Source organism: Leptonychotes weddellii, chromosome 11, assembly GCF_054177405.1.
Source record: "Leptonychotes weddellii isolate Sample4059 chromosome 11, ASM5417740v2, whole genome shotgun sequence".
In the NCBI taxonomy this organism is placed as follows: Eukaryota; Metazoa; Chordata; class Mammalia; order Carnivora; family Phocidae; genus Leptonychotes; species Leptonychotes weddellii.
This window is the reverse complement of record NC_138379.1, coordinates 442604-468344: the sequence shown is the minus strand read 5'-3', so window position 1 is coordinate 468344 and position 25741 is coordinate 442604. Positions and strand designations below refer to the sequence as shown.

The following is a 25741-nucleotide window of genomic DNA, read 5'->3' as shown; positions in this document are numbered from 1 at the left end:
CCCCCCCCCCCCCCCCCGCCCCGCAAGAGACTCTTAACTCTGGGAAACAAACTGAGGGTTGTTGGAGGGGAGGAGGATAGGGGGATGGAGTAACTGTGAAATTAAGAAGGACAAGTGATGTAATGAGCACTGGGTGTTATATGCAACTGATGAATCACTGAACTCTATCTCTGAGACTAACAACACGCTATGTTAATTAATTTTTATTTTTTAAAAAAGATTTTATTTGAGACACAGAGCGTGAATGGTGGGGAGGGGCAGAGGGAGAGGGAGAAGCAAGCTTCCCACGGAGCGGGGAGCTGGAGGGCAGGGCTCGATCCCAGGACTCTGGGATCATGACCTGAGCCGAAGGCAGATGCTTCACCGACTGAGCCACCCAGTTGCCCTTAATTAATTTGATTGAATTTAAATAAAATAAAATTTAAAAAACAGAAACAAAATAAAAATAATTAAATCTCAAAAAAACCCTAAAATTTCATAAACAACTAGAAAAATAAATTTGACCTAGACAAACTTGACCTTCTGTTGTACATGGGGATCTTATCCCCCAAGTGCTTTGGATGGATGTATAGAGCAGAGAGTATGGCCCCATCAGGATGATCAGGGCCCCTACTGACTGAGCCCCTGGGGATGCTGCCGGAAGCAGCAGGGGCAGGTGTGGTACCGTGCGGATGAAGCACTCTCAAGGCTGGCCTTGAAAGTCCAGGGGTTCACCAGGGTGACCACCAAGAGGGGAGCTGGGTGGTGCAGGCTGAGCCAGGGACTTAAAAAGGTCCTCCCCTGACCTGCTCCAAGAAGCCAGGGTCCGGCCCCTTCCTGGTTCTGAGGGACTGGGGCCTTGAAGGGTGGCACTGCCCCAGTGCAGGGAGACCTCTACCCCCATTTCCACACCAGGGTTGAGCTGTTTTGGGTACATATCACTCCCTCCAGGCCCCTGGGAATGTCTGCTCTGGAGCCAGGAACACAACAGCACTTCCAGGAACCCTGGCTCGGGGTGGAAGGTGGGCCTCCCCCTCCTCCCAGCCAGCGTGGATGAGAAGCCCTGGTGTTTGCTGTGTAATCATTCTGGCGGGTGTCATGCTCCCATGGTGTCCTCTGACTACACGGGGCCCTTCACTTCAGGGTCCAAAGTCTGCCCATGGAATCTGGGTCCTCTCCTCTGGGGAGCCCTCTAGCTGAACCTGGAGCCATGTCCCCTTACCACCTGTGTCCTTGGGCGTCCACAATCCGCTCTCTCCCAACCCCCACTCACACTTGCCCCTTGCAGCAGATGCTGCTGGGAACCTTGCAATGATGCTCACTTCTTCCTCTGGGCCCATGTTCCAGCCGCCAGAGGGTAACCGGAGGGGTCTTAGGCCTTCTTTCCCACATCCCATGCACACTCCTACCCTGTGGACCCCCTTCTCCAGGTCTTGACTCTCTACCTGAGGAAGGCCCTCCACCCCCCAGCTGTCCCTTGTTACACTCATTCTGTGCTCTTTCCCTGCAGAACTACAGCGCACGGATGGCAGCTCCTTCTTCAGAGCTGTAGCCTGGCACCCAATGGCTGCACACACCACAGCCTGTTGCTGACCCAGAGCCTTCACAGGGGGAAGATGAGCATCTAGTAAGTGGGCTGGCATTGGTGGGCAGAGGACCCAAGGCCCAGGATGGCGATGGGAGGAACTCTGCCTCCTGCCCCCCATTCCAGCCAGAGCTTGGCAGGAGAGGCACAGGCAGGCCCACCCCAAGGGGACTTCGTGGTCACGTGACCCAACATCACTACCTACAAGCCACTTCCACACTTGCCCAGGTCATCAATAGCTGGGGTAACTCGAAGGACCTATGGGACCAAGTTGCTCGAAGATTAAAGCAGAGTTTGAATGTGAACTGCACCCAACTCTGCAGGGAAACTCAGGATCCCACGTGCACCAGGCACCACCACCCCTCTCTCCTTTTGTGAAACTGAAGAATGCTACCAGTCTCAGGGCAACTGCTGGCCTCTGCCAGCCAGAGCCACCTCAGGGTAGTGGAGACCACCCACTGCTGTTAAAGTTTTCCTGTGTGTCCCCCTGAAAACTTCACTGTGGGAAGGCCCCTGCAGTCCTCAGAAGCCAGGACTGTGCCCAAGAAGGCTAACGCCCCCTCCTGAGCCTACTCAAGGCTTGACCACACCCAAGATCCACAGGAGATGTCCCCACTCCCAGGTACCCGTTTCTGCACCAGATCCCCAGCTTTTCGGGGAGCTCCTCCTGCCTGGGAACTCCACCTCACCAGGAAGGGCTCTGGTTTCTCCCGGAATGAAGGCCCGCCCACCCAACGTGGGGTGGGGCCCCCACACCTGCCCTGTGCCAAGGCCACACTCTTACAAAACGCTCACAAGCCACTTCATAGATACATAAAAAGGGTTTTATTTGCTAGCAGGTGGGGGTGAGCAGGAACCTAATCGAACAAGCCGAATCCCATGTCATCGTCCGACTCCTCTGACTCCTCCTTCTTCTCGTCTTTCTTTTCCTCTGCTGTAGAGAGAAAGGGGGCAGTGAGCAAGGCCCACAGTGCAAGACACACTCCCAGCGGAGACCCCGCCCCAGCCTCCACTTACCAGCAGCGGGGGCAGCGCCAGCAGCAGGAGCTGCAGACCCTGGGGCGGCAGACACGGCGACAGCCCCACCAGCAGGCACGCTGGCCAGCTTGCCAATACCTACGGCAATCAGGGAAAATGAGACCAGAGCAGGTGCTCGGCCTGAAGGCTGCCTCAGAGACAGTCTGCCCGATGTACGGAGGCCCATAGCCAAGTGCCAGAGTCACTGGCTCCTCTGTGCTCTCGGATGGGCGGCTCTGCCTGTGCCCCCCACACACACCCAGGCTTCCTCAAGTTCCCTATCTGGAAACTTGGCTTCTAGGAATCCCGCCCCAAGAAACTGAGCCACAGCACCCCACCACGTTTACACCCCGGCAAGGACCGAGTCTGCTGGCCAGGTCCAGGTCCTCATCAGTGAGCTCAGACAGGGCTGTCTGCTGAGCGGGCTTTGCCTCACTGAGCCCACAGGGACAGAATAGTCGTCCCAATGGTACGATTTCCAAACACTTCCCGTCAGCTCCAGCCTTGTCATCAGAAAACCACCTGCCCAGTAAAGGGGGGCAGGGACCTGCGGTCATCCTGGGCAGTCCCCGTCTGTGCTCCCGAGCCCCTCACCGAGAGCACATGGTGAGCGGTGTTTACAAAATCCGGGTTCCCCTCTGAGAGCTCCAGCCCCACCCTGCTGCCCCACCACCCGGCCTGTCCAGAAGCATCCTTGGCACAAGCTCACTGAAGCCTGCCCGCTTCTCTGGGTGAGGCTTCTAGAGTGCTCTGGTCCACAAGCGAAACCTGGCAGGCCACAGGCTGACCAGCAGGCATTAGGATGGACCCCGAGAACGAAAACCCCCTGCACACAATCTCACCCTGGGCAATGACGTCTTCGATATTTTTTCCGTTCAGCTCACTGATGACCTAGAATAACCAGAAGCACCAATTACCAAAGACTCACTAACGCGCCCCTGCCTTAACTTCTCCAACCGGGGCAGGGCGAGCTGCGGGAGCGAGCCGTGAGAAGACGCCCCAGAGCCTCCAGGCCTGCCCGTCCAGCCCAGCAGTAACCATCCACACGTGGCTTCCCCGAAGACTCGCTCCAAGGGGGAACCAGCGCACTCCTAAGACTCCCGAGACAAGACAGCCAAGTATTTCGGTTTAAATCCCACCACGCGGAAGAAGGTCACTAAGGAAGGTGCGCTTCTCTGGAAACAGTTCCTAGGAAGTCTCCGGCGGCGCCGTAACCTTCCCGTCCCTTGCCCCGAGGCAGGCTGGAACTCCGCCTCACGCCCACCCGCCCTGGGGCTGCATCGGGACCCCCGCGCACACGCGGGCACGTCCAGCTACACCTTCGCCGGAGCCCAGCGGGACGGCTACCTTGTTGAGCCGGTCGTCATCCGCCTCGATGCCCACGCTGTCCAGGATCTTCTTGATGTCCTTGGCGCTGGGGGAGGCATTGCCCCCGAGGGCGGCCAGCAGGTAGGAGGCGACGTAGCGCATCCTGAGGCGGGAGGAGAGCACAGGCGGCCTTACCCAGAGGCCTCCCGCCCCGGCCCCGGCCGCGCGTGCTCCGGCCCGGCGCCTCCCGCCAAGACCCGGCAGGCGCCCGCCCGCCTCCCGCGGCCCCCCACAGCCCCCCACGGCACCGCAGGCCGGCCCGCGCCCCGGCCCCGCCGCCCACTCACTCGGCGGCGGAGAAGCCTCACGCGTGCGACCTCGGCGGCGTCAGGGACGGAAAGGAAGGCGGCGACGTGGGGGGCGGGGGTAATCCGCTACCCAGAAGTCCCCGGGACCCGCGCGCCGGGCGGTGCGGGCGCCTCCGAGTGACGTCACGCGGCGCCCAGGCAGCGGAGACGAGAGCCTTCGAGTCGCGGTGTCCTGCGGCCGCAGGCCTGCGGCGAACTCCAAGTCCCAGGATGCACTGCTGCCGGAAGTGCGGGAGCGCCGCCTGCGCGTGTGCACGTGGCCGGCCCTCCCCGTTGGCTGCTCGGGGCGGGGGGTTTCCGGGCCTCAGGGACCGTGGGCCGCGGTGAGATGCGGAGCCGAGCGGCTTGGGCTTGGTGGCTGCTCCCCTCCGGGGCCGCGTGGGCTCCGAACTGACCTTCGCGCCCACGTGGACGTCAGCACGTGCCACGCGTTCATGCCCGGTGCCCGGGAGCCTGCCGCAGGTTGGCGCGCAGAGAGGGAGCCGGCCCGGCCCTGCTGCTCCGCAACATAGGTTTTAGAACGAGGACACACAGAAGTAAATAAACGAGGCAATCCCGGGCCGACGTACACCCGAAGGGATGAGCCGGCCCTGAGATCTGGGGCGAGCACCAGGCAGAAGGGTCGGAAGCAGGGGCCCCGCGGTGGCTGGAGATGGGTCCAGAAGCAGCCTGGGCTGTCACTACCAAGTGTATGTAGTTCATCGAGCACGAGTGTATTCGTGCAAACCACACCATTCCTGGGGGTGTCGTCGCTGTCATTACCCCCGTTTTATAGAGGAGGTGGGGCGCAGAGAGGTTTCCTTGCTCAAGGTCTCACACTTGGGGTAAAGTGGAAACCCTCCTGGCAAGGGTGGGATGTAATTGCAATACACAGGGAAGTGGCATGTTGTGATGATTGTTTTTAGAGTTAATACATGAGATTTACCGTCCAACCATACAATTCAGTGGCATTGGGTGCCTTCTCATGACACAGCCATCACCAGCCTCTATCTCGACTGCTTTCCATCTTCCGAAGTTGGATTCCACACCTGTTAAATAACTCCCTATTCCCTCCTCCAGCCCCCGGCACCCACCATTTTAATTTTTGTCTCAATGGAATTTGACTACTCTGGGGGCCTCACCGTGGAAGCATACAGTATTTATCTTTTAGGATCTGACTTATTTAGCATAATGTTCTCAAGTTTCGTTCACACTGTGGCGTGTGTCAGAATTTCGTTCACTTTTAAAGCTGAGTAATATTCGGGGCGTCTGGGTGGCTCAGTCCTTAAGCGTCTGCCTTCGGCTCAGGTCATGATCCCAGGGTCCTGGGATCGAGCCCCGCATCGGGCTCCCTGCTCCGCGGGGAGTCTGCTTCTCCCTCTCCCACTCCCCCTGCTTGTGTTCCCTCTCTCACTGTGTCGCTCTCTGGCAAATAAATAAATAAAATCTTTTAAATAAAAATAAAGCTGAGTAACATTCTTGTGATTTTTTTTCTTTTTTTAAGTCCTGGCAGCTACTTAGAAACGGGAGGTGGGACAGGAGTTGCGGAAAATGGAGCCTGGCCGAACTGCCCATCCTGGTGGGAGGGCTGGTGGCAGCAGGGGAGCTGGAGGAAGAGGGTGTGCATGAATTGATTTGGGGCAGACTGGGTGAATGAGCACAGATGGGGTAGGTTCTCTTAAGAGTCAGACCTAGTTTGAGGTTCTTGGCTTTGGCACTTACCAGTAGTTAAGTGACCTCGGGCAAACTGATCTGACAGAGCCTCCTTTTCCTTCCCTGTGAGATGCAAAGATTGAAGGAGGCAACGTGTGGGGAAGCCCACTGCTGGGGCTCTTGGGCCAAAGTGATTGCCGGTAAAGCAAGATCACAGGAGCTGGGACCAGGTTTCCAGAGGAGGCCCAGGAAGGCTTCCGGGAGAAGGAGGCCCTTGAGGCTGGCCGTGGAATGGCACATTTAGTGCTCCGGCTTCTGGCAAGAGGCGGATGTGAGGCGGCAGCTGCGATCAGCCCCCAAAGCCCTCCTCCGTCCCGAGATTGCACCAGCTCACTTTAAGGGGGCCAGAACGCACAGCTCCAGAGTAGGGCGGGCCCGAGGGCCAGGAATCTCCGAAAGGGCGGGTTTTGCAGCGCGCGACGCGGGCCTTCCCAGCGGGAGAGGCCGGACTGAGGCAGACTAACAGGAAGACGAGTGCAGCTGGCTGGCGGCTGGCGGCTGCCGGTTGGGGTCCGCGGCCGCATCGCCAGGGCTGCGGGGAGGGGAGGGACCCGGAGGCCTTCGCCGGCGGTCCCAGCCCCGAGCAAGGGGCGTCCTGACTGGGCGGGACCCGAGGCCCGGCCCTCTCGGGAACGCGCCGGCGGACGGCGCCCAGCCTCGAGCGCAGGTACGCGCAGGGCGCGGGCGGGCGGCGGGGACGGCGAGGTTGGGGGGCCTCTCCCGGCCAGGACCAGCCCCCAAGCCGTCGGAGCCCGGAATGTGCAGACCACTGCCCTCATCAGCAGACCTAGGTGCGAACAGGAAGCGTGAGCGAACCCTCCTCCAGTGGTCAGGAAGTGGGGTCCCATCTCCAGGACCCCAGGCCCCCCCAGCGGCTCACACTCCAGCTCTCCCTGCCCCCCCCATTCATTTATCTGACACATACGGGCACAATCACCCCTTTCCTTGCCGGCGCCACTGCCCCCACGTGGTAGATAAGAGTCCTCGACCTCTGGTCAAAGCTGGTGGGTGTGAAGGTTGGTGGTGGGGCTGGACCCAAAACTCTTATACCCAGAGGGGGCATGGAGGGGGGTGGGCAGCCAGGATGACCTGACAGCTCTAGGAGTCTCTTGTTCAAATTTCCACAAGTGGGACATGAAGCCTCATTTCTCCCTCCTCCCGCTGCCCCCCATCAGGTTCCCCAGGCTCCTCTGCACACAGGTCTCCCTGCTTGCTGCCTTTCCAGTCCTGAGGTTCTCATTCCCCAGCCCTATTTCAACCATGATCTGTTCAGCTGAGGCTTTGGGCTCTGTGGATCAGCTGGCCTGGCTCAAGGACTGCCCCCAAGCCAGAATCCCCATTGCCCTGAGTAGGAGGGCCCATCCCCACTCCCTTCCACTCCTCCCCCTGACTCTGCAGCCTCCCTGGGCCCTGCCTGAGCAGGCCTGTTTGGCAGGCTGGGACATGTCTGGACCCCGAGGACAGCCGGTGGGCGATGGCTGCTGCAGAGGTGGAGGGGCTGGAGCCCGAGGCAGCTGCTGCAGAAGAGGCTGCGGGAGAGGCTGCGGATGCTGTGGATGCGGAGCCTGGGGACCCCCCTCTCCTGGTTGGGAACCGGTTGAACCTGGACCTGTACCCTCGGGGCTGCCACCGGCTGCTGAATCTGTGTGCCCAGCGGCCCCCTCAGCTGCTGGAAGTGGAGTTCTTGCGGCTGAGTGGCCACGAGGACCCTCGGCTGCTGGAGGCCACCCTGGCCCAGGTGCCGTGCAGCCTGCAGCACCTTCGCTCCCTGGTCCTCAGAGGTGAGTCCCACCTGGTCCCAGCCCTGTCCCAACCCTGCCCCCCACAAGGTGAAGCTGGCTGAGCCCTGGCTCCTGGAGGCTGCAGCTGCCCACTGGGGTCTCCCAGCAGACCCCAGTGTAGGTATTCTTCCTGGGGCAGATCATGGGTGATGGCTATCAGCTGAGATGAGCCTGCAGTATCTGTCCCTGTTCCCCCTGCATCTGCTGGTGTCTCCGTCTGTCCCTCTCTGGGTGGGGTTGGGGTAGCGGTCTGTGCCTCTGCACTGAGCTGGGCCCTGGGATTCTGGCTCTGAGGGCCACATCTGCTTTCCCCCTTTCTAGGCGGACAACATCGGGACGTGCTGGGTGCCTGCTCCCGGGGCTCCCTGACCACACTGCCAGCTGGCCTGAGTGGCCTGGCCCGCTTGGCCCACCTAGATCTGAGCTTCAATAGCCTGGAGACACTGCCGGCCTGCATCCCACAGATGCGTGGCCTGAGCACCCTCCTGCTGTCTTACAACAGCCTTTCAGAGCTGCCTGAGGCCCTCGGAGCCCTTCCCTCCCTCACCTTCCTCTCTGTGAGCCACAACGGCTTGCAGACGCTGCCTACAGCGCTGGGATCCCTATCCACCCTGCAGCGCCTTGATCTCTCAGAGAACCTTCTGGACACCCTGCCCCCTGAGATTGGAGGCCTGAGCAGCCTCACCGAGCTCAATCTGGCTTCCAACCGGCTGCAGGGCCTCCCGACCTCCCTTGGTGAGTAGGAGTCGTGCCCCTCATGGCTCCCTGGGCCTGACAGGGAGTGCCCTTCAGCCGTTGCCTGGTTTCTGCTGTCTTGTCCTCCACGGGCGGCCCCTGCACACACAGGCTTGGCCCATCTTGGAGCCTTCACTCCTCCTGGGTGGCCCTTGTTTGCCTTCCCTTCCCTGGCTTTCAAAGGCTCCCTGCACAGATTTCTCAAGCTCCCCGAGTCTGGCCATCTGCTTGGCCCTAGCGTGAGTATCCTGTCCTGGCCAGGGCTGGGTGTGGCCCTGAGTGGTCCTCTGCTGGCCCTAAGCTGGCACCTGCCCGCAGTGGGGCTACGGTCCTTGCGGTTCCTTGTTTTGCACAGCAACCTCCTGACCTCAGTGCCTGCTGGCCTAGCCCACCTCCCGCTGCTCACCCGACTGGATCTGAGGGACAACCAGCTCCGGGACGTGCCCCTCGAGCTACTGGACGCCCCCTTTGTGCGCCTTCGGGGGAACCCCCTGGGCAAGGCTCTACCTGCCTCCCACAGTCCCCCAGGTAGGCTTGTTGCTAGGAAGAGTCAGGCCACAGACAGGCCAGGATGCAGGTTCCATAGGTGTCCTAACAGCTTGCCTGTCCCGCCGCAGAGACGCCCGTGACCCCCGAAATGCCCAGACTGTTCCTGAATTCAGATTTGGACAGGTGTGTGTGGGGAGGGGGATGGGGCTGAAGATGCATGTCTCTACGCTGTCGCTCTGTCCATGATGAACACCGTGTTCATGCCCCAGGGGTCTTCTGGAGTTTCCCGGGGGTCCCCGATCCAGCCACACCCCTTCTATTGTCTGACCTGATGCCCACCCTCTCCTGCAGCTTCCTTGTGACTCCCCAAGGCTGCTCAGTGACCCTGGCCTGTGGGGTCCGCCTGCAGTTCCCTGCTGGGGCCACCTCTAGCCCTGTCAACATCCAGTATCGACTCTGGCTGCCGGAGCCACACCTCGTCCCCTTGGGTCCCCATGACTCCCTGCTCAGTGGGGTCCTGGAGCTGCAGCCCCACGGGGTGGCCTTCCGGCAGGCATGGCCAGGGCGAGTCGGGGTGGGGGGCAGGGGAGGAGGGCCCAGGCATGGGACCCAGTGCTCACACCACCCTTGCCTGGCAGGAGGTGGGCCTGTGGCTACTCTTTGTGCCCCCCCGGGCCCGGCGTTGCCGTGAGGTGGTGGTCAGGACCCTGAGTGATGACAGCTGGAGTGACCTGGAGACTTACCTGGAAGAAGAGGCACCCAAGGTGAGAGCCCCCTAGGCCTTCCTGGGAAGGAGCACTAGGGAGGGGCTCCCTCCAGCCCCTGGTCAGCCCTGCCTGGTGGCTCTAACCTAACCCTAACTCCCCTCTGACCCCACCCCCCATGCCCAGAGGCTCTGGGCTCACTGCCAGGTGCCCCACTTCTCGTGGTTCCTCGTGGTTTCACGTCCTGTGTCCAACACCTGCCTGGTGCCGCCGCAGGGGACGTTGCTGTACTCCTCAGGACATCCTGGGGTCAAGGTCACATTCCCCCCTGGGGCCACCAATGAGCCTCGTCACGTCCGCATGCAGGTGCAGGCAGGGCAGCCACTGTGAGTGGTGGGTGGTGCCTCGGTGCAAAGGTGAGTGTTCCAGGCGCCCGTTTGCCCCAGGTGGTGCACGTGGGCAGCAGAGAGCTTCGAGCCCTGCTGGAGGAGCCCGAGGCAGCGGCCAGCCCCCTGCTGTGCCTCTCCCAGAGCGGCCCCCCCAGCTTCCTCCGGCCTGTCACTGTGCAGCTGCCTCTGCCCCCTGGTGTCACAGGTGAGAGGTGGCCAGGTGGCCTAGCTGAACTCATGGCCACTGGGTGGAGGGGGCCGTGCTCTCGGCAGGGGAGCCCCTACCAGGGACACCTCAGCCTGCGGCCCCCTCGCATCACCAGGCCTGAGTCTGGATCGCGCTTGTCTTCACCTGCTGTACCGGACCCCTCCTGAAGTAGTCTGGGATGACATCACAGCTCAGGTGGCACTGGAGATCACCCACCTGTATGCTCGCTTCCAGGTCACCCACTTCTCTTGGTCAGTGCCCCCAGCCCCAGCTTCCTCAGTCCTCTCCCCCAGCGAGCCTGTCTGGGCAGCCCCCACTCACCCCCAGGCCCTCCCAGGTACTGGCTCTGGTACACCACCAAGACCTGCGTGGAGGGCCTGGCTCGGAAGGCCTGGGAGCGCCTGCGACTGCACAGGGTGAACCTCATTGCCCTGCAGAGGCGCCGGGACCCCGAGCAGGTTCTGCTCCAGTGCTTGCCCGGCAACAAGGTGGGTGCAGACTCCAGAGGTCTGGAAGAGCTGCGTCGGGAGGGCAGAGGGCCTGCATGGGGGTGCAGGGCATTGAGCTTGAAGCCAGTGGGTGCCCCCCCCCCCAGGTGGATGCCACCCTCCGGCGGCTGCTGGACCGGTACCGAGGCCCTGAGCCCTCTGACACGGTGGAGATGTTCGAGGGCGAAAAATTCTTTGCTGCCTTTGAGAGGGGTATTGACGTGGATGCTGGTATGCCCCCCCTGCCCCGCCCCTAGAGACAGGATGCTGGGGTCCATTCCCCAGGCTCCCTGCTGAGCCCATCCCGCCCCCAGACCGCCCAGACTGCGTGGCGGGCAGGATCTGCTTTGTGTTTTACTCACACTTGAAGAACAGGAAGGAGGTGTATGTGACCACCGCCCTGGACCGGCAGGCTCAGGCTGTGAGGGGCCAGGTGGGTCAGCGGGGTAGGGTGCCCCAGGCTGCCTGGGCAGAGGCCAGAACACTGAGCCCCATCTCACCCCAACACTAGGTGTCCTTCTACCGGGGAGCAGTGCCCGAGGAGGTGCCTGAGGAGGCAGAGGCTGCCCGGCAGAGGAAGGGCACAGACTCCCTCTGGATGGCCACTCTGCCCATCAAGCTGCCGGTGTGGCTGGGGTGGGGGGCAGCGTGTGTGAAGGGGGCAGGGGTGGCACAGAAGCCCGGGGCTGGTCAGGGGGCAGAGGGTAGGGCTCACTGCACCCCTTCCTCCTCACAGAGACTACGGGGGTCCCAGGGGCCAGAGCAGGGGCAGGGGACCAGCCTCTCCCTGGCCCCTCTGACCCTGGGTGATGCCGAGACTGGCTTCCTGACCCAGAGCAACCTGCAGAATGTGGCTGGGCGCCTGGGCCCTGACTGGCCAGCCGTGGCCCTGCACCTGGGCATGCCCTACCGTGAGCTGCAGCGCATCCGACATGAGTTCCGGTGAGTTCCTTTGGGCATCCTGATGCCGGCTCTGGACCGGCCTCAGGCCTGGGTCCTGGCTGCCAGGAGAGCTTTTCATGAGGCTGGGTGAAGTCCAGGGTGAGTGGGGACAGGGCAAACAGGCAGGAAAGGGAGGGTCTGGCCACACCTCACCCAGGGAGCAGGGAATCCACCCGAGGAGGGTGAGCAGAACCTTGGGTGTGATGGCTGGGCCTCTCTATCACCATTCTCCTTCTCCCCCCACCCCCACCCAGGGACGACCTGGATGGCCAGATCCGTCATATGCTCTTCTCCTGGGCTGAGCGCCAGGCCGGGCAGCCAGGGGCTGTGGGGCTCCTAGTGCAGGCCTTGGAGCAGAGCGACCGGCTGGATGTTGCTGAAGAGGTGAGGGCTGTCTTGGAGCTCGGCCGCCAGAAGTACAAGGACAGCATCCAGCGCACAAGCCTGGCCCCCAGGGACCTTGCCCCACCTGAGCCTTCAGCATCACAGTCCCCAGAGTTTGCCCAGGCCTAGACCCCACTGACTTTGGGCAGGCCCCTGATGTACCCTGGCCAATGGTCAGAGGCCCCCATTTTCAAGCTTTCCCTGTGTATGGGGACAGTGACCTCCCATGTGTAACAAATATGTACTGTTTTGGCTGCTTCTCAGAGCTGTTTATTTGTTGGGTGGAGGAGTGGGTGGAAGGCAAGGGGTGGCCTGAGATCAGAGGCCTGGGCGCTGCTGGGAGGGGACCTTGTGTAAAGACTTCACTACCCGCCCCGTCGACACCCCCCTTGCTCCTGCTTCCTCCCATGTGCCCAGGAGGGAGAGGAGCTCCAGCTACAAAGTAACTGTGCAGCACCAATGGATACAAAGTCACCTGGGTGCGGGATTGTGCATCCCCCAAGTTGGTGGGCAGGTGCTTGGCCAGATCAGTCCCCTCCCAGCGCCCACTGTGCGACCACGGACCGCTCCTGCCCTGGGACACCCTCTTCCCAGCATTCCTTGCCACCCGTTGGTCCGCCGGGGCTAATCCCTGGGTCCATGGCCCATGTAGGGCCGGGAGGCCCAGAGACCAAAGAAGGGCCTTTTGGGGACCGGCGGCTGTGGCCACGCGGGCGCAGTGGCCGCGGCGGCCGGGAGGGGGAGCCGGAGCCCGCTTGCCGAGGGCCGGGGGCAGGGGGCGGAGCGCGCTCAGCGCCGAGCGGACGCGCCTCCGCGCCTCCGCGCCGAGGAGCAGCCGGGCGCGCGGCACGGCGGGGAGGCGAGCGCGGCGGCGGCGGCGGCGGCAGCGGAGCGCGCGGTGAGTGCCTGCGCGGCCTCTCCCTTCCGCTGCGCCCACCCGACTGCGGGGCCCAGGGGCGCCGAGGCGGCCGGGGGAGGTGACGGCTGCCCCGACGAGGCGGCTCCGGGGGGGGGGGGTTGCGCGGGTCGGCGGATGCTCCGACCGGCTGCCGTCTGGGTGTGGGAGGCCGTGCTCGACCCCGGGCGGTGCCGGGCGCGCTCCCCGCGCACACGTGTCCCCACGGGGTGGGAAGCTGGGGCCAGAGCCCCAGAAGCGGAGGCCGGGCTGCGGGGGGCGCACACGTGGGACCCCGCCGGACTTGTGTGGACACGTGCGTGGCTGGAGTCGCCATCGCCTCGCGGGGGCGGCGTGACCGTCTGGGTCCCGTCTGGATCCCCTCCAGAGGGACAAGGGTCCTGAGCCGGCCTCCGAGCTGGAGCCCGCAGCCCCCACCCCAGGCCTCCTTTGTTCGTGGGCTGGGGCCCCTCCGACAGGGTAGAAAGCGCCCCCCGCCCCATGGGGAAGGGACGCGGGGAGATTGAATGGGCAGCCAGAGGCCAGTGCCACACTCTGATCTTCACCCCCATCGGCTTCCGTCGGGGGTGGGGGAGGGGAAGCTCAGCGGCTTAATTTGTGGGAGATTTTACCCCTGGGAGGGTCTGGAAGTAGCAGCATTATTCTGTGGCTGATGTCTGTGGGCAGCGCTATCCACTGCCTGCCTTCCTCCTTAGTTTACCTGGCTGCAGACGTGGAGACAGGGGGACGGTGAGGGCTGACAGGCCCCGGCCTCAGGCCTGGCCAGGGTTGCTGGGTTTCTGTGGCAACACGAGGTGCCTGGGGAAGTTGTTCCACAGATGTCTCCTAAGCAGGGGTGAGAACCACAGAGTCAGGACCGACAGAGGGGGGGTTCTGGGTCCCGTGGACCCCTTGCCAGTCTCCCCAGGCAGAGTCCCTTCATTCTCACTGCTGTCAGGCCAGCGACCCTCTTCCCTGCTCCATCCTGCAGCCTGAAGCACGTACTGTGAGACCCCAGACTCACTGTCTCCCTCAGGCGTGGCATCCCTGAGCCTGCCTCTCTTCCTGGCACAACTGCTCCCCTCCTCACCTTAGACACCGGGACCCCCATCACCCAGTGTCCCTTAACCCTGGACGGGAGGTGGGGTCTGGTGATGCTCAAGGAGGCAGGGTTTACTCAGTCCCCCAGAGGGCAGGAGTAGGCGGCAGAGAGACTGCAGTGAGAATATAGACCCTGCCCCTGACAGCCTGGGGCAGCAGAGAGCTGGCTGTAGCTGGTCTACACCTGGAGGTGGGTGGGGTGGGGGTGGGGAGGGAAAACTCAGGTTGAAGTTCAGAGGTCAGACTTTTATCTGCAGGCTAGGGCATGGGGAAGCAGATGCTGGGGACAGAGGCCCAGGGCATGTGTGTCGGGGACCCCTTGGCCGGGCAGAGGGCTCTGGGAGTGCCCGTTTCCTGTGCCCTCTGGACCTGCCAGGTGAGCAGTCCTGTGGGTGGCAGCCAGAGGCCTCTTGAGACCTAGCCAACACTTCCCTGCCCCTCCCTTTTTTAAAGATTTTATTTATTTATTTGAGAGAGAGTGCACGCGCGCGCACGAGCAGGGGGAGGGGCAGAGGAAGAAGCAGACTCCCCGCTGAGCAGGGAGCTGGATGCCCTCGATCCCAGGACTCTGGGATCATGACCTGAGTCGAAGGCAGACGCTTAACCACCTGAGCCCCCCAGGCGCCCCAGTCCTGGCCTAGGGTGAGGTTCCCATGAAATGCGTCTTCATCCAATAGACACACAGGTCTCACGAATAGGAGTGGGCACAGACCCATCTCCACTCCCACGGGACCAGATTGTCCACACAGAGGCCCACAGGGGGCCTGGGCACAGAGAGCGCCCCATCCACTGGGTCCCAGAGCCCTAGACAGATCCAGCCTGCAGGCTGCAGACAGGAACCCACGGGACAGTCGGGGTCGTGGTGGCCACGGGCTGGGGTTCCTGTGGATGGCTGGTCAGGCTTGGCTGGGTCAGCCTGAGTCAGGCCCACTGCCCTGTGTGCTGATCATGTCCGAAGCTGGGCCCTGCCTCTCAGAAGCTGTCACGCCCCCTCCCATCCCACAGCAGCTGAGAGCCAACTTGCCCAAAGTGAAAGAGAAAGTCGCCCCCCCCCCAGGCCGGCCCCGCCCCGCCCAGCGGCCAATCCCGGCAGCGGGCACCTCCCTTGGCCCCTGGATCTCCTCCGTGAGCCCGGTGGGCTGTAGTCCTGGAGGTGCACCTCAGGGTGAGCGGGACTGGGGGCTGCGGAGGTGGTGGGGCTGGAGGGGCAGGGGACACAGGGACAGATGGCCCGGGAAAGCTGAGGTGAAGGTCACCGGTCCTCAGAGGGACCAGGGGTGTGAGCCAGCCTTGTGACCCTGGGTGACAGTGCTGTGGGTGAGAGCCCACGACAGCTGGCCTCGAGGGGGCCCAGGCAAGAGGCGGGAGAAGGCTCCAGGGCTCTGGGGGGCCCCCGACAGGAGGCTCTGGAGGCCGGCTCTGCCCTGTCTCTAGTGAGAGGGGCCCTGTCTCCCCCAACCCCCAGAGTGGATGCGTGAACCATCCCAGGGAGCCTCAGTCAGCTGTCCCCTTCTCAGCTGCCCCCCACCCCATGCCCCGAACTCCCCCGAAGCTTCCAGAGGACCTGGTCTCTGTGTGTGTGTGTGTGTGTGTGTGTCTGTCTGTCTGTCTGTCTGGGAGTGAGATTCCTGGAAAGGGTGGATGGGAGGGTGGGTGCAGGGCTGGGTGTGGGTGAGCCTGGAACTTCTCCAGGGGGAGGGGCTGTCTGGGGTCCATGGGGGGGCTGCACCTGGCGCGGCAGCATCTACCTGGGTAGCTGTGAGCTGAGCCCAGGTTGGGGGGTGCTCCTCAGCCCCTCCAGCCTCCATCCTGAGGGGGCAGGCGCCAGCTGTCGCTGCCCGAGGATGAAGGGGTCACCGCAGTCCAGGGTTGAGATGCCTGGCTGGCAGACTCACTGCCCCAGAGGCGCCTGGCCCTTTAAAGGCAGAGTGCGCTCCTCGGCGCGTTCAGTGTGCACGTGAGTGTGTGTGAGCGTGAGCGAGGCCAGCGGGGGAGAACGCACCGGTGCGGGGGCGCCTTGAGGGGAGACTGGGTGGCCCTAGGGATGGGTGAGGGGCTTGGTGCTCTTGCGTGAGACCTGGGGAGGGGGTTTTGGGGGTAAGATTATTTCTCTGGTGTGCCTCTGAGTGGTCTGTTCCTCCCTCCCCTGATTCCTGTACCCTTTTCTAGAACAGAAGCCGTGGTTTTGAAATTCCCCGGAAAGTGGAGGACCGCCCCTTCCCCCTCTGTCCCACCCACGCTGCGCTGCCTCCGTCCTCCACCTTCTGGGCTGGCATCCACCTCTCCGGCTCCCACCTGGGTGCGCTCAGTTAAATGGCTGATAAGCAGATCAGGTCAGAATGCAACCCTGCCTTTGCTCTTGGCCCCACCCCACCCCGTGTGTGGTCCTGACCTGTGGCCTAGGAGGCCACTCCTGACACTCCCTCTGCTCCCACAGTCTGCCAGCCAAGCTCATCAATGGCGGCATCGCTGGGCTGATCGGGGTCACCTGCGTGTTCCCCATCGACCTGGCCAAGACGAGGCTGCAGAACCAGCAGAATGGCCAGCGCATGTACACCAGCATGTGAGCATGCCCGGTGGGGGCCGTGGGCATGGAGCCACGTGAGGGGGGGCCAGGCTAAGGCTCAGACTCAGGCCCTGCTCCTGCATCCCCCAGCCTGATTGACAAGAGGGGAAACAGGTCAGGGCTGGTCTGGGGAAGTTCCCGTCTGGGTTAGGGCTGGAGCCATTGCTGGCCCCCTGGCTCACCCTTCCCGCCCCCCCGCCTTGGCTGCAGGTCTGACTGCCTCATCAAGACCATCCGCTCAGAGGGCTACTTCGGCATGTACCGCGGTGAGGCTGGGGATGGGGCCCATGTGGGTGGCACCCTTCTGCAGTCTCAGAGGGGTCCTGCTGTCACGGCTGGGAGGCAGGTGGCAAGGCCAGGCAGGGCGGCCTGCTGGGGCCTGGTGTGTATGTGTGGATGTGGCCCGTGGGACCCGGGTGTTGGGTGAGCGGCACAGGGTGGGCTCTCCGGGGAGGGGCCGTTCTCAGCGGCCCTCCCAGGGCATCAGCCCCATCCCCCGCTCGCTGCCACCGCCCGCATGGCAGGGCGCTGTGTCCTTACCGTGCAGGTTGCAGCCTTCTCCCCTGCTTTCCAGGGCAGGTGGGACTCCATCTGTGCTGGGAGGCGGGAGGGCGTGGGGCACTACCGCAAAGCCGCTTAGGGGACAATCCCCAAGCCTGGCTTTGCCCAGACACTGTGCGGCGGGACCCCCCCACTCTCGCTCACCCTGGGCCTGTGTCCTCCACCCAGTGCCCGCCCCCCAGCGGAAGCACCTTCTGTCTTCCAGGGGAGGTGTTCCTCAGGGAGGCCGGAATGGGTAGATCATGCAGGGAGGGTGAGCGGGGCGCCTGGAGGAGGCCCTGCCCTGTCCCTGCCTGGGTCTGCCCCGCCTGGCACCAATGTGGGTGAGAGGGCAGGAGGAGGAGCCAAGGAGTGGCCGGGGTGGGGCTCGGCGAGCCGGGAGGCCAGTGGTGGCTGAGAGCTTCCCCAGCCCAGGCCGCCGACTTGCCTGTGCTCCCCACTGTGCCCCACAGGAGCTGCTGTGAACCTGACCCTTGTCACCCCGGAGAAGGCCATCAAGCTGGCCGCTAACGACTTCTTCCGATATCAGCTCTCCAAGGACGGGTGAGGGGGTGAGGGGCTGCGGGCCAAGGCTGTGAGGGGGAGGGGTCTGTGCCTCCCGACAAAGGACAGAAGCCCTGCCCCTCACCTCCTCCCTGCCTCCTGCACGGGGAGGGACGCAGATGCCAGTCAGTTGTGCTTTGGCCCCGGCGGTCCTGGCCCCCAGCCAGTGTGCACCACTCCTGTAGGGTGGGATCTGGGGGGGCACTGACCAGCTTCCCCCTGTCACCTGAGGGTGGGGCTGAGAAGCTTGGCCCTTTGGTTACTTGAGACCTCAGCATCTCCACTGCTGTTTGCTTGAGAATGGCCCTTCCACCTTCCCCGGCCCTGCTCGCGGGGCCGTCTGGCTGTTGGGCTCGGTGCTCATTGCTGGAGGGCCTGAAGGGGTATCTGAGGCTGGCAGGTGCTGTACCCCTCCAGAGCCGCATCTGCCTCTGCCACTCCCCCCCCGCCGCCGCCCCCACACGCCCAGGGCCGCAGAGGCTTCTGCATCGCACCACGGCCCTTACCCCCTCTCTCCAGGCAGAAGCTGACCCTGCTTCAGGAGATGCAGGCCGGCTGTGGGGCCGGCACCTGCCAGGTGATTGTGACCACCCCCATGGAGATGCTGAAGATCCAGCTTCAGGACGCAGGCCGCATTGGTGAGGGCATGGGGAGACAGAGGGCGAGCCCCAGCCCCTGCCCAGGTGGGAGGTACTAGGAGAGAGAGAGCCAACAGGCCTATTCCTTCTCTCCCCAGCTGCCCAGAAGAAGTTACTGGATGCCCAGGCCCAGCTGTCAGCCCAGGGCGGCGCTCAGCCCTCCATGGAGGCTCCGGCTGCTCCCCGGCCCACAGCTACCCAGCTGACCCGGGACCTGCTTCGGAGCCGGGGCATCGCCGGCCTCTACAAGGGACTGGGGGCCACATTGCTCAGGTGGGAGTGACGGTGAGGGTGAGGGTGGGGGGAGGGAGGCCTGCGCACCGCACACCTCTAGGTCACCAGCGTCCCTCCCTCCCCCCACAGGGACGTCCCCTTCTCCATTGTGTACTTCCCCCTCTTTGCCAACCTGAACCAGCTGGGCTGTCCCTCCTCCGGGGAGAAGTCTCCTTTCTATGTGTCATTTCTGGCTGGCTGTGTGGCTGGGAGTGCAGCCGCCGTGGCCGTCAACCCCTGTGATGGTCAGTGCCTGGGACTGAGGCGGGGGGTGGGGGGGCGGTGCGGGTGTAGGTGGGCTGGGCCCCATGCTGACCTGCACACCCCCTGCAGTGGTGAAGACAAGACTTCAGTCGCTGCAGCGTGGTGTCAACGAGGACACCTACACGGGGTTCCTGGACTGTGCCAGGTGGGATGGCCCCACGGGGGTGGGGTGGGGGGTGGGCCACCAGCGGCCCTGACCACCCTACACGGGGTTCCTGGACTGTGCCAGGTGGAAAGGCCCATGGGGATGGGGGGGCAGGCCAGCAGCGGCCCTGACCACCCTCTCCCCACAGGAAGATCCTGAGGCACGAGGGCCCCGCGGCCTTCCTGAAGGGCGCCTACTGCCGTGCCCTGGTCATTGCCCCGCTGTTCGGCATCGCTCAAGTGGTCTACTTCCTGGGCATCGCTGAGACCCTGCTGGAGCTGCTACAGCGACCCCAGCACTGAGCCCGGCGGCCACCTGCGCCCTCCAACCGAGTGGGACCAGAGTGGGGCCGGAGCCAGGTGGCCCGCCCAGGACTGAGCAAGAGAAAGTCTCTCCCCACTCTTCCCACACAGGTGGGGGGAAGCAGAGGAAGGGATGAAGGGTCCACATGGGTGGTGCACACAGAGGCCCCTTAGGGGTCCTGCTTGGACGACCACTGGGCTCAATGTCTTATTTATGTAGAAAACGCAGAAAATCTTTACATTCCTGGAGCCAGCCCCCCCCCCCCCACAGCTCCGCCCCGGCCTGAATACCCCCAGGGCAGAGCTGGTCTCTGGGCTGGGGCCCCCAGGCCAGGGCTGGGCAAGCGGGACCCTACCCTCCAGTCTACCAGCTCTTGTCCCCGAGGCTTGGTCCCTAGTCTACAAAGGGGACCCCGCACAAACCTATTTATTAACTTGCAGAGCACAAGTGCTCTGTCCATCCCTGTGTCCATCCGTCCAGCCTGTCCCTGCCACTGCCCTTCTCGCCTTGGTCAGGACTCCACTTTGCCCCCCCAGCCAGCCTTGCAGGAGGATTGGGGTCTCCTGCACCCCATGTTGAGCCAGGAGTCCCAGGCAGGGGGTCACACTGAGTTCTGACTCCCAGGGCAAGCCCCCCCCCTCCACTGTGGGACCCAGCATCCTTCCTGGTAGGCCTCTCTACCCCACTCCAGGCTGGGGCCTGCAGCGTGTGAGGTCTGTGTGCATGTGCAAATGTTCTGGGGAGCAGGTTGTGTCCACCAGCCCTCCACTGGCCTGCCCTTCAGAGACAGGGCTGGGGGCGGTTGGGGTGAGGGGTTGCTGGCCTTACCCACATGGCCAGGTAATGTATGTGTGTCTGTACCGTGTATGCCCTATAGGCTCCCTTCCGACCCCATTCAGGAATTTATTTACCCAGTCTGGTTCTTGCTGCACCTCAGCAGACCCCCTCTTCTGAGACACCCCCCCCCCCGCCCCGGGTCCAGGATTGGCCAGTGGGGAGGGCAGGCATGAGGACCAGTATGGAGCCTGGGGGTACTTGCTCTACTTCCAGGGGCAGGACCTGCTCCCTCAGTCCTCCCAGGGCCCACCCTACTCTCCGGGCGTCTGCATTAGGCCCCTGACCACACTCCATAAGCTCTGCCCTCCTGGGACCGCCCTCCTACATTGATGTTGTGAATTGAGGCAGGCCTGCCTGCCCTGCCCCTCCCCTCCCCGCCCTGCCCTGCCCCAGGCCACGTGATTGTGTTGGTGATTGATCCTGATGTGCTGGTGCTGTGTACCCCACCTGGGCTCCCTCCTCCGAGGCCCCTCCTGGTGACACTACCTGGGGCTCAGGCCGGGACCCCCCAGGTCACGGCTGTCCCCGGGAGCTGCCCTCTCCCACCACCTCTGTACCTTGGAAGCTGCTGCTGCTTACAGAATTATATTTTTTCTTTTCAAGAGTTTTAAGAAGTTGTAACTTTTTGTGTCTTGTCTTGTGAGAAGATAAATAAATATTCTAAGTAGATACTTTCTCTCTGAAATCTGTTAGGGTTGGGGGAGGGGGAAGGGAGCCTCTCTTTTTGGAACCGGCCCGCCTCCCCCTGCAGACCTACCTCGGTCCACCCCCCCCGCCGGTCGGCACAAGGCCTGGGAGGAGGGCCTGGGCTACGGGCCTCCCGGTCCCGCGCTGGCTGGACTGGAGGTGCGGGAAAGGCAGCCCCCTTTCTTCCCTGACGGCAAGCCGCCCTTGGGGGTCCCCAGAGCGCCCCGCCAGCCGGGGGCGCCGGGGCGGCCGACAGGAGGCGGAGCCGGCGGTGATGTGGCCCCGCCTCCTCGGCTTGCGGCGCCGAGAACAGTGCATTGTGGGAAACTCCCAGTCTCCGCCGCCGCCGCCGCCGCCGCCGCCGCCGCCGCCGCCGCCGCCGCCGCCGCCGCCCGCCCTGGTCCCGCGGACAGCGCACAGCGCCGAGGGGGGAGCGCCGGGAGCAGCAGCGTAAGACAGCGGGGGCTCCGGGGCCTGGGGCCCGGGGGGTGACGGGGCGGCCCCGCGGGGCGAGTGGGCAGCTCCCGCCTTGAAGGTCACTGGGGGCGCAGGCCGGGCACCTGGCTCTCTCCACCCCTGCGGCTCCTGGGAGGGGGAGGGGGCACTGGCTGACGTCAGTATGAACCAAAAATAACGGGGTATTGCGGGGGAGGAGACCACCTGCCCTTTGCAAACTTGACGCCCAGGGGCTGGGTACCCATCCAGAAAACCAGGGGTTGAGGGGCTGCTGGGACTCCCCGGGAAGTGGGGCAGCAGCTAGGCTGCTCATTGGGACACCCCCATTATACTATGACCTACAGGTGACCTTCAGGTGTGGCTCGTGTGCCTGGCCTAGGTGGAAAACCTGGGCCGCTGCTTCCCACATGGACTCCCCCCCCCCGGGGGGGGGCTGTTTCTAATCCTCTCGGAGAAGAGGCAGACGGGGTATCTAGGCCTTTGGGGAGAGATGGCTCAGGCCCAGCCCAGTAACCCCAGTACCCAACAACTCAAACATTGAGGATCTGGGCCAAGCTTTTCCTATAGTCTGGAGACCCCATCCTCTGCCCTGGTCCAGGTTTGAGGATGCTGAGGTTGAGGACATGGCTTGTGTCCACCCCAGGCTCACACCAGGGACCCCCCCATACACACACACGCACACTGCCCTTGCCCCAGAGGCAGGCACAGCCCCAGACTCAGGAAGGACTCCCTGCCCTTGAACTGGAGCAGGGGAAGCTGGTCTTGGGGGTGGGTACCGGGAGCTGGGGAGGGGCAGATGGCTTGCCAGGAGGCACAGGGCCTGTCACTGCCTGCCTGACTGGCTTCTCCAGCCCCCCGGGGAAACACCTCAGGTGTGCTGTACCCCAGTTCTGGCAGCCTTGGGCCCATTCCCACCCCATTGACACCAGAGAGCCCAGACTCTGGGTTCCTGCCCGGGCACACTCCCCACTGACCATATATCCTCCTCGGGACTGGGTGGGCTCTCACTTCCCCATCAGGGCCTCCCTACCCCGGCCCAATGGAGATAGCACATGTATGGGCAGGACCATTGTGCAGATGGCTTGTCTCATCCTGCACCCCCAGTTTGTTCAGGGCCAACACGCTCTGCCTGTGTGGTTGGAGGGGCTTCTCAGGGAGCGGTGGGGGACAGCTGGAGAGCAAGCCCTGGAAGAAGAACATCCTGAGTGGGGTCTGGGGGGGCGGTCCAGAGAATTGGGCAGGATCTCTATGGGGACAAGATGGTAGGGGCTGAACAGGAGGGCTGAGTCTCTTGCCACAGCCTCACTGTGTCTCTCTCCAGGCCTAGATAATGCCCAGGGGTGAGCTGTCCTGAGCCGCTGAGTTCCAACTGCCTGTCTGTCCACGCACACCCCAGGTAGCCTGCCAGCACCGCCCACCATGGAGTCCAGGGGGAAGGCAACCAGCAGCCCCAAGCCCGACACGAAGGCTCCGCAGGCGGCTGCTGAGGCCAGAGCCCCGCCAGCTGTGGATGGGAAAGCCCCCTCAGCTAAGCCTGGGAAGAAGGAGGCCCAAGCAGAGAAGCAAGAGTCCCCAGCGGCCCCCACCCCAACTGCCAAGAAGACCGCGGCCAAAGCAGACCCTACCCTTCTCAATAACCACAGCAACCTGAAGCCGGCCCCCGCAGCCCCCAGCAGCCCCGAGGCCGCCCCTGAGCCCAAGGGCCCTGGGGATGGGGCTGAGGAGGATGACGCCCCCAGCGGGGGTCCCGGGGGCCAAGGCCCTTGCCCCTTTGAGAACTTGACCCCCCTGCTGGTGGCTGGGGGTGTGGCCATGGCAGCCGTAGCCCTAATTCTTGGTGTGGCCTTCCTGGCCCGGAAAAAATGATGGCTGGTGCCCAGGTGGGGGCATAGCCACTTCCTGTACAGATCTCAGGAGCCTAGTGCATGCTGAGCTCACATACAGCTATCCATAGTCCGTACGTGCGCACCATATACACATATACCCCCATACACGCAGAAGGACAGACACGGACAGGCCCCCCAGCCATGGAAACCAAGCCCGCACACTGGCGCCCAGCACTTACCCCTCCCAGGCTCCAGCATGGGGCAGTGGGAGGAGTGGACCTTGAGTGTGGCCCACCCGCCTACAAGCAGGTGGACGTGTGCCAGCCGGTCCCGAGAGGCCCCAGTGGTCCCAAGCACTTCCTGGCAGCAGAGTCTGGACGAGTCCCCAGGGCTGGGTAGGGGTCCGGGATGGGCTCCCACAAGGGCCCAGCCCTTGTGGGGACATTAAAAGGTATGGTTGTTTCACTCTCCCCATTTCTGCTCTTTGTTTGTAGCTGGGCAGGGTTGGGGGGCCCATCTGGGTAGGGCCGGGCAGTGGGCTGACCCGAACCAAGCCTTCACGGTGGCAGCTGAGCTTCCGTGCCACCTTTGCCCACCATCTGCACCCTGGCTGGGTGGACAGACAGCCCAAAGGCTGGTCTGGGACGGGGCTCCCACCATTCACCCTCTAACTTTGCCCCCGGGGAGCCACTGAGGCTGGGGCCATCTCACTTCCTGCCCTGACTCCTCCTCGTCCTGCAGCAACTGTCCTTGGGGCATCTGAGAGCCTGGCAGGGAGGCCCGGGTTGGGGGGGACCTCGAGGATCTGCCCAGTGGCTGTGCTTGCCCCGCCCCTGGAGACGGCCCCTCCCACCTCACCCAGCGTCCTTTGATTCTAACAAGCGTATAAATGCAATAACACAGAGTAGAGCTGCTTGGTGGGTAACCATCACCCACGTCCACTGCCCCATTGTGCTTGCAGGGAGCCTGTGGGTGCAGCCCCCCATCGGCACATCGGATCCCAGCTTGACCCATGGCACAGTGGCAGTGGGCAGGCTCTGGAGGGTGGCCATGGGCACTGACACGCCCTTGCTTGGAACCCTGGGCCTGAGCTGAGGCTGAGTCTGAAATAAACTCTGTTGTCTAACGGCTGGGCTGGTGTCCTCACCTACCTGGGGGGGAGGGGGGAAGGCAAGGGCTTCCCACCGGGTTGTGGGGGGTGGTCACGTAGCCACACCACCAGGCTTTCCAGGGAGGAATAGGGAGCTTCAGGTGCCACTGGCCCCCCACCTCCTGCCACCCCCATGCCTTTGATCCTGGGCCCTGCCCCATCCCAGACAGCCACACTCAGGCCTTGCTGCCAGCCCTGGCCCTCGATGGACTCCCACCCCTAGGCCTGGGCTGCCAGCCGCAGTGCTCAGGGCAGGGCTGGGACTGGAGCGGTAAGGGCATGGGAGGGGGATGGGGGTCCTCGCTCTGATGTCTGAGACCAGAGGGTGTCTTTCTCCACCACTGTCTGCAGTGAGCTCCCCATCTGTGCGGGGCATAGAGGAGACCGGGAAGATGGGCTTTCCTCCTCTTGCCACCCCACTGCCCACAGCTCCCTGAGCCCACTCTGGCCAGATGACCCAACTGGTCGGGCCTGCCTGCACCTCCAGCTGTGGGCAAGGCTGTAGGGGCAGGGTCTGGGGGAGCAAGGCCCTGCTGGGCCCAGAAGCACTCCTGGGAGCTTTGTCACCCTGGGCCCCTCCTGCCCCCACCGTCTTGGAGCTGACATGTTGGGGGGCATGCCCTTCCCTTCTTTTCCTGGTACCCACCCTCCCAGAGTGGCACGCCTGGTCCCTGTACCCGCATATCAGGCCCAGGCAAGTCCGGAGAACTTCTTTGGAAGTTCAAAACAGACCTGACATCCTCGCCCAGGCACGCCCCTCCTCCGAGTCCTGGAACCTCCTCCTGACCCCCCCACACCACCGGCTCCTCAGAGTCCTTGAGCCACCTGGCCAGAGCTGGCCACACAGGGTGGGGGGCTGTGGAGCAGGGCAGACGCAGGCCAGAGGTCCAGCCTCCAGCCCCCTGCCCCGCAGGGGCCAGGGCAGCCGCCCTTTGGCTGTGCGGTCCCCTCTCCCCCTTTCTCCATTCTGTGGCTTGCACCGTGAGCATGAGCTCTGTCATCTTCAACCAGAAGTCCAGAGCTTGGCCCCTCAACATGGGTACTCCACCCGAAGTCGCCCCTCGTGTTCGTCAATTCACAGGACACTGAGCTTGTTTCCAAATAGAGCAGTGATGAAAATCCTTGTAATTCGCCTGGTGCCTGGTGTCTCTGGGGTGGGATGTGTGTGTGTATCGCATGCATATCTTTCTTTTGTTTTATTGTGGTAAAATACACATAACATAAAATTTACCATCTTAGCTATATCAAATGCACAGTTCAGGGCCACTAAGCACATTCATGATGTGCAGCCGCCCTTACCAATGGTTTCCAGAACTTTCCAACCTCCCAAATGGAAACTGTCCCTGTGAGACACTGACCCCCATCCTTCCCCCGGCCCCGGCGCCCACCGTCCACTCTCTGTCCCCCTGAGACACCGACCCCCACCC

The 25741-nt window shown here is 63.3% G+C and overlaps 4 protein-coding genes and 1 non-coding gene across 16 annotated transcripts; 3 read left to right on the top strand and 2 right to left on the bottom strand.

Moving 5' to 3' along the window:
* Positions 1-2370: 2370 nt before the first annotated feature.
* Positions 2371-4386, bottom strand: RPLP2 (ribosomal protein lateral stalk subunit P2). Its single transcript, XM_081797553.1, has 5 exons — positions 4237-4386; positions 3929-4052; positions 3424-3472; positions 2582-2680; positions 2371-2498 (listed from the first exon to the last, which is right to left on the bottom strand). The coding sequence occupies exons 2-5, from the start codon at positions 4049-4051 to the stop codon at positions 2422-2424; spliced, it is 348 nt and encodes a 115-aa protein (XP_081653679.1). The 5' UTR covers position 4052; positions 4237-4386; the 3' UTR covers positions 2371-2421.
* LOC115943643 (small nucleolar RNA SNORA52) lies at positions 3258-3391 on the bottom strand. Its single transcript, XR_004078229.1, has one exon. It is a non-coding gene; the product is annotated as a small nucleolar RNA SNORA52 (small nucleolar RNA).
* A 1714-nt stretch (positions 4387-6100) lies between the features above and the next one.
* PIDD1 (p53-induced death domain protein 1) lies at positions 6101-12327 on the top strand. Of its 7 annotated transcripts, none has more exons than XM_006741794.3 (16): positions 6101-6616; positions 7385-7730; positions 8052-8465; positions 8784-8993; positions 9083-9137; positions 9306-9507; positions 9593-9718; positions 9845-10024; positions 10105-10252; positions 10371-10506; positions 10593-10743; positions 10851-10974; positions 11058-11176; positions 11255-11368; positions 11480-11685; positions 11940-12327. In XM_006741794.3, the coding sequence occupies exons 2-16, from the start codon at positions 7424-7426 to the stop codon at positions 12196-12198; spliced, it is 2751 nt and encodes a 916-aa protein (XP_006741857.1). In that variant the 5' UTR covers positions 6101-6616; positions 7385-7423; the 3' UTR covers positions 12199-12327. The 7 variants fall into 7 exon arrangements, with proteins under 7 accessions (XP_006741857.1, XP_081653638.1, XP_030893206.1 ...); XM_081797512.1 differs by having other exon boundaries at positions 7348-7730; XM_031037346.2 differs by having other exon boundaries at positions 6409-6740; positions 7348-7730.
* Positions 12328-12908: 581 nt separating this feature from the next.
* On the top strand, positions 12909-20864 carry SLC25A22 (solute carrier family 25 member 22). 4 transcript variants are annotated; one of them, XM_081797509.1, is made up of 10 exons: positions 12909-12967; positions 16235-16398; positions 16503-16628; positions 16842-16897; positions 17645-17735; positions 18255-18373; positions 18472-18646; positions 18737-18891; positions 18980-19055; positions 19204-20864. In XM_081797509.1, the coding sequence occupies exons 2-10, from the start codon at positions 16379-16381 to the stop codon at positions 19355-19357; spliced, it is 972 nt and encodes a 323-aa protein (XP_081653635.1). In that variant the 5' UTR covers positions 12909-12967; positions 16235-16378; the 3' UTR covers positions 19358-20864. The 4 variants fall into 4 exon arrangements, with proteins under 4 accessions (XP_081653635.1, XP_081653636.1, XP_030893212.1 ...); XM_081797510.1 differs by having other exon boundaries at positions 12912-12967; positions 16240-16398; XM_031037352.2 differs by lacking the exon at positions 12909-12967 and adding an exon at positions 15075-15230.
* Positions 20865-21230: 366 nt separating this feature from the next.
* CEND1 (cell cycle exit and neuronal differentiation 1) lies at positions 21231-24294 on the top strand. 3 transcript variants are annotated; one of them, XR_004078382.2, is made up of 3 exons: positions 21231-21332; positions 22660-23615; positions 24126-24294. XR_004078382.2 is itself a non-coding variant. In XM_006741775.3 (2 exons), exon 2 carries the CDS (start codon positions 22758-22760, stop codon positions 23202-23204), a length of 447 nt encoding a protein of 148 aa, XP_006741838.2. In that variant the 5' UTR covers positions 21231-21332; positions 22660-22757; the 3' UTR covers positions 23205-23634. The 3 variants fall into 3 exon arrangements, 2 of the variants coding, with proteins under 2 accessions (XP_006741838.2, XP_030893198.2); XM_006741775.3 differs by lacking the exon at positions 24126-24294 and having other exon boundaries at positions 22660-23634; XM_031037338.2 differs by lacking the exon at positions 24126-24294 and having other exon boundaries at positions 21232-21332; positions 22735-23634.
* Positions 24295-25741: the final 1447 nt, after the last annotated feature.

Excerpts from the sequence above, each read along its gene's own strand:
- RPLP2 (XM_081797553.1), bottom strand. The coding sequence starts at position 4,051 with ATGCGCTACGTCGCCTCCTACCTGCTGGCCGCCCTCGGGGGCAATGCC. Across the intron at positions 2,681-3,423 it reads CGAAGACGTCATTGCCCAGG|GTATTGGCAAGCTGGCCAGC; the intron begins GTGAGATTGTGT and ends TGATTGCCGTAG. Across the intron at positions 2,499-2,581 it reads TGGCGCTGCCCCCGCTGCTG|CAGAGGAAAAGAAAGACGAG; the intron begins GTAAGTGGAGGC and ends TTCTCTCTACAG.
- PIDD1 (XM_006741794.3), top strand. The coding sequence starts at position 7,424 with ATGGCTGCTGCAGAGGTGGAGGGGCTGGAGCCCGAGGCAGCTGCTGCA. Across the intron at positions 10,507-10,592 it reads CAGGTCACCCACTTCTCTTG|GTACTGGCTCTGGTACACCA; the intron begins GTCAGTGCCCCC and ends AGGCCCTCCCAG. Across the intron at positions 11,369-11,479 it reads CTCTGCCCATCAAGCTGCCG|AGACTACGGGGGTCCCAGGG; the intron begins GTGTGGCTGGGG and ends TCCTCCTCACAG.
- SLC25A22 (XM_081797509.1), top strand. The coding sequence starts at position 16,379 with ATGGCTGATAAGCAGATCAG. Across the intron at positions 16,399-16,502 it reads ATGGCTGATAAGCAGATCAG|TCTGCCAGCCAAGCTCATCA; the intron begins GTCAGAATGCAA and ends CTGCTCCCACAG. Across the intron at positions 17,736-18,254 it reads TATCAGCTCTCCAAGGACGG|GCAGAAGCTGACCCTGCTTC; the intron begins GTGAGGGGGTGA and ends CCCTCTCTCCAG.
- CEND1 (XM_006741775.3), top strand. The coding sequence starts at position 22,758 with ATGGAGTCCAGGGGGAAGGCAACCAGCAGCCCCAAGCCCGACACGAAG.